The sequence below is a fragment of the Helianthus annuus genome, chromosome 4 (assembly GCF_002127325.2).
Source record: "Helianthus annuus cultivar XRQ/B chromosome 4, HanXRQr2.0-SUNRISE, whole genome shotgun sequence".
Taxonomy (NCBI): Eukaryota; Viridiplantae; Streptophyta; class Magnoliopsida; order Asterales; family Asteraceae; genus Helianthus; species Helianthus annuus.
This window is the reverse complement of record NC_035436.2, coordinates 202285665-202291324: the sequence shown is the minus strand read 5'-3', so window position 1 is coordinate 202291324 and position 5660 is coordinate 202285665. Positions and strand designations below refer to the sequence as shown.

The following is a 5660-nucleotide window of genomic DNA, read 5'->3' as shown; positions in this document are numbered from 1 at the left end:
TTACAAACTTACAAAAAAATATGAAGGAAAGCAATATAAAGGTAAGATAACATATGTTACAAACTTACAAAACATTAATTGCACTATGATGGTTGTTGAGATGCAACTATCACTAGATTTGCTTTGGTTAGAACTACCGCACTACAAGGTTTTGCATATGTAAACATCAACCAACCCTCCAGAGGAAAGCGAAGTTAAATGAATCATCATGTCTTGTGTAATAAATAATATTATTTTTACAACCAACCAACACAAGTGTTCCTTCATATATAATAAAACTAATTTCATTTTTCACCAGTATAAAACAAGTATATGGGATTGTTATGATGCCTAATGATCAATCAGTACCATGGGTGTGAATGTGTGACCACGGTCCACATACATATTTGGTACTTCCTTGCCTACCACTCAACATCAATCATTTTAAGGGTATTCTTTTATTTAAATTTAAATATGAAATGATACTAACAGAATTATTTAAAGATAATCAATTATTATGTATTTAACGTATCAAATGAGCAATAAAGTTGATTATAAATAATGGGTCCTAATTAAGACACACTCAAAAATCTTAATTTCACACCATGTATACGGGTCGTATAACGTTATACGATCCATATAGAATAATCTGACATGACAAATATTAGGTCGTATAACATTATATGGGTCGTATAACATTGTATACGAGTCGTATAATGTTATACGGCCATATACGTGGAGACAAAATAAACATTCTCTGACATTTTTTTTTGTACAACAATAAGTTATACGGCCCGTATAACTTTATACAGGCCGTATACATGTAAGGGTGTGAAAATAAGATTTTAGGGGTGTGGGAATAGTGAGAGCTTAAATAATAGTCTATGTTATACTAATTATTTTTAATTATACTTATCATATTAAATACGTCAAACGAGTCCAAATCCTACAAATTATTTCAAATGCATAATATCTTTTAAAATGATTATAAAAATAGTCTATGTTAGACTAATTATTTTTAATTATACTTAACATATAACTAAAAAAAATCTAATAAACTAAAAAGTATATATGATCAACCAAACATACATGAGTATATGAACCAATCATTTTGGCTCATGGTTTCAATAAATGGCAAAAAAATCTTAAAAGTGGAAAGTAATGTTGTAAAAAAAATTGTTTTAGATAAAACAGGCAAAAATGCTTAAATCTTAAAATGATTTTAGCAATTTACTCTTATTATTATTATTTATTTGTTTGTTTTTATTGTCATTATTATTAAGACGAAAAGCAAAAGTTCAATAATCTATTATAATTGATTCCCATTCTTGTGATTAATTGGCATGAGGAGACAAATGGTCTACGCATCATCATGTTGTACCCATGGCATGCATACTAAATAGTATGCACATCCTTGTTTGGGACTGCAATTACCAAATAACCCTCCATTAATTAGCCTGAAAATTCTATTATTTTTATTTTTTTATTTAATATATTAATTAATAGATAATAAACGAGCCAAGCCCAAACCGAACTCAAACTTTGAAAACAAAGCTCGAATCGAGCCAAGCTCAAGCTCTCATAAATTAATCGAGCTCGAGCTCGGCTCGACTCATTTGCACCGCTAATAACAATAAAGAATCATAATTAGCCTTGAAGTTTACTTTGAGAAGAAAATATAAAATCATAACACATACATAATTATGCAACCTTATTCAAGCAACCAAAACCCAAACCCTCTCTAATTAATTATATAACACACAAAATGTTGCACTGCTTCTTCTACAACTAATTATCACATGGATCCTGCATTACAAGAATATGCTATGGTAGTCAACAATTCAGCGTTTGATGAAGAAGACGACGATGATTCACCCTGTACAGTTGTCAATTTCTCGAAAAAAGAAACAAAGGGTTATTTGAATACATGTGAAGAAGAAGAAGAAAACAGTAGCTCAAGCTTTGATGAATCATCTGAGACTTATTTGAATGAACATGTCACTAGCTTTGATGAATCATGTTCCCAGTCTTCTGTTGATGTAAACAGGGAGAAAAATGAGGTTGAAGGTGAGGAAAAACCGGCTTTGGGTGGGGAGAAATTGGAGGATCAAGTGTCTATAGGTGTTTCAGGTAGTGTTTTTTAACTTTTACTTGTCTGTTTGTTGTAATTTGTGATTTGGGACTGGGAATATGTGAATTGGTGTGTTATTTTTGTGTTTGATTTGATGCCCTCTAGGTGTTTGATGAAATGCTAGATGTGTTATTAGTGAAGCAATTGTTAAATTTCTATCTGGTGTGTTGTTTTTTTATGTTTACCTTTGATTTGGGGCTTTTTCTATATGTTTATTTGTTGGTTTTTTTGCTTGATGTGATGTCTTCTAGGTGTTTGATGAAATGCTAGATGTGATACTAGTGAAGAAATTGTTAAATTTCCCTTTTGATTTGGGGCTTTTTCTATGTGTGTGCCAATTGTGTTGTAGGGTGTTTGGATGTGCATTTTGAATTGAATGATGTAATGATTACTTTGAAAACGCACATACGAACACGAGTTTACAAGTTTAAACAATTGTTAATATCACCCTGCTTGATGTTTTCTATGCTCATCTTTCGTTTTCGGTTTTGGATAGAGATTGAGATGATGAAAGAAAGATTCTCAAAATTGTTGCTTGGAGAAGATATGTCCGGTTGTGGGAATGGCGTTTGTACAGCCTTGGCTATCTCGAACGCGATTACAAATCTCTGTGGTAAGTCAAAATATTAACAATTCAATAAAAAAATAATAGCAAATCCAGTAGCAAATTACAACTTCTCGAATTTTGTTTGGATTTTGTAAATTTCTTGATATTTCAGCCACACTTTTTGGACAAATATGGAGGCTAGAACCTCTATGCTCCAAAAAGAAATCAATGTGGCGAAGAGAAATCGAATGGCTTCTATGCGTCAGCGATTACATTGTAGAGTTGATACCTTCTTGGCAGACTTATCCAGATGGTAGTAAACTTGAGGCAAGTTTTTACAAGTTCTAGTGTTCAATTTTTTTTTTTTTTTTTTTTTTTTTTTTTTTTTTTTTTTTTAAGTGAAATTACTACAAGTTTTTACATAATGCTAGTTTTTGTACTTTTGTATTTAAGAAACACTAGACTCGCTTAATTGTGTTTTGGTTTCTTGTGATACGATTTTGTAGGTCATGACTAGTAGACCGCGGTCCGATCTTTATGTTAATCTCCCGGCTCTTCGTAAATTGGACAACATGCTTCTTGTGAGATTCTCAACTCATTATACGTTGGTTTGAAAACAATGTTGACCACTTTAGAAAGATAAAAATGTCTCTATTTGACCTTTTGGGAGTCAAATCGATTGCTTTGACTTCTAGTTCATGAGTTTAATCTTCATCATGAATCATGATTGAGGATACCTCAGTCATTTGACCCACTTAAAATAAATAAATGTGTCAAAGCACATTTATGAAATATTATTTGAATTATTTTAAGCTAAAATGAAGCGAATTTTTATGTTACAGGAAATATTAGACAGTTTTCAAAAAATGGAGTTTTGGTATGTTGACCAAGGGATTCAAGCTTTGGAAACCGACGGTTCATCATCTTTCGGTAAAGTGGTCCCACGGCAAAAGGAAAAATGGTGGCTGCCCGTTCCTCGTGTCCCTGCTGGCGGCCTAAGCGAGAACGCAAGAAAACATTTGCAAAATAAACGGGATTCCACTAATCAGATATTGAAAGCTGCAATGGCTATTAACAGCATTACTTTAGCCGATATTGATGTCCCTGAATCATTCCTGGAAGCACTTCCAAAGGTATCATTTAGTGAACAGATTGATTTTTAGCATTTTTTAAACTTGGTTAAATAAATTATTTTCATATTTTACATATTCCCTATCTTGTTCTTATTGAAAGTTACTCTAGATATTTGCCTTAATAAAAAGTCAAACAATTTAGTTAAACTAGGTGTCAAGGCAAACATTATAGCAGTCATGGAATGTGGGAAATTCTTTGACTAATTTTAAATTTTAAATAATATAATACAAGAATCTCGTAAACCAAAATATATACTTTTAATCTATTTTGACTATATTCTTTAATCGGCAAAAAGTTTGACTTAGTTTAGGGAAATTGTTTGACCTGAAAGTCAAAGTTGAATTCGATGTTATTATTTACGTCTTTCATTTGTTTGCAGAACGCGAAGGGTAGCTTAGGTGATCTTATTCATCGATATATTTCATCAGATCAATTTTCACCCGAGTGTTTGTTGGACTGTCTGGATTTATCATCTGAGCATCAAGCTCTTGAGATTGCAAACCGTGTGGAGGCTTCAATCTACATATGGAGACGAAAAAACACCACAAAGCAGCCGCCTATAAATACGGTGAGCAGGTCCTTTTCCAGGTCATCATGGGACAAAGTTAAGGATATGGTTGCTGACGTGGACAAAAGGGAAACACTAGCAGAGAGAGCCGAAACCCTCTTGCTTTGCTTGAAACAAAGGTTTCCTGCACTTCCTCAGACCACCTTAGACATGAGTAAAATCCAATATAACAAGGTATAAATAATAAATATAATAAATAATTAAATACTAATTTCTCTGCGGTTTGGTACTATTATTAAAAAATTAATAAATAATTTCATGCGAACCAGGATGTTGGGAAATCAATATTGGAGAGCTACTCGAGAGTACTGGAAAGCCTAGCGTTTAATATCACCGCACGCATTGATGATCTACTCTACGTTGATGACCTGGCGCGACATTCCGACAAATTCTCATCAATGTCAAACCGTGATATCGTTTCCAAAACCATTGTCGGGAAACCATACACCGTTACCACACCTTATAAAACAGCTTTCACCACGCCAACCCTCTCACCTTCACACTTTAACAACAGTCCGAAGAAAATTCTAACTGATTATTTGACCATTGACCCGAAAGGCAAGCACTATGCAGGTCAAGTAGTAAGGTCAAACTCCTTTACTGGCAGGACGCGAGAGGCATTACAAAAGATGGGGCTTGGGGGCTCTTAACGGCTCGGTTGGGCCGTTGGGGCCAGTTGACTTGGACCCGGCTTGGGTCTGTGGAGATGTTTAATAGTTAGGTCAGATTATGGCAATAGTACATCCTGTCTTGTTATACTGAGTTCCGAGTGGTGGTTGAGTTGACTCGGATCTTGGAAATGACGGTTTAGTGAAGTTCGTGTAAATAAATGCCGAGTTTTTTTTTTTACCACAAGTAAGATGAAAATATTATTGTATATTAATACTGCTTTCGCAAACTTCATATATCGTACCGTTATACTTACGGTCATATAAGTTACATTCTTTTGTTATATATCGTATTGCAATTGTGGTCCATGTGTTTGGGTATGGCAACGGGGGTGCGGGTCGGTTTGGGTATGGCGTCTAGATGTTTCGCAGTTGTGAATGTATTTCACACACTTGTACATACATGGCAATAGCTGTTTATGGCATTATAACACGACGACAACAATGGACCAATAAAACACATCAGGGACCATAATCAAACGACGAGGCTGCAGTAACTATTAAAACACCCTGAATTATCAAACACCACACTGAAATGACCATCAGACGATGGCAGTCGTGCCTGCTGCGTTTCTGCAGCCACGCGCATATCTGCGCTGCGTTTCTGAAGCCACGCGCATATCTGCAGCCATG

General features: G+C 34.4%; 1 protein-coding gene across 1 annotated transcript; it reads left to right on the top strand.

The window, feature by feature from the left end:
* Positions 1-1645: 1645 nt before the first annotated feature.
* Positions 1646-5313, top strand: LOC110938024 (rop guanine nucleotide exchange factor 7). Its single transcript, XM_022180497.2, has 7 exons — positions 1646-2109; positions 2607-2723; positions 2830-2984; positions 3164-3238; positions 3500-3790; positions 4171-4533; positions 4629-5313. The coding sequence occupies exons 1-7, from the start codon at positions 1779-1781 to the stop codon at positions 5007-5009; spliced, it is 1713 nt and encodes a 570-aa protein (XP_022036189.1). The 5' UTR covers positions 1646-1778; the 3' UTR covers positions 5010-5313.
* The last annotated feature ends 347 nt before the right edge of the window (positions 5314-5660 follow it).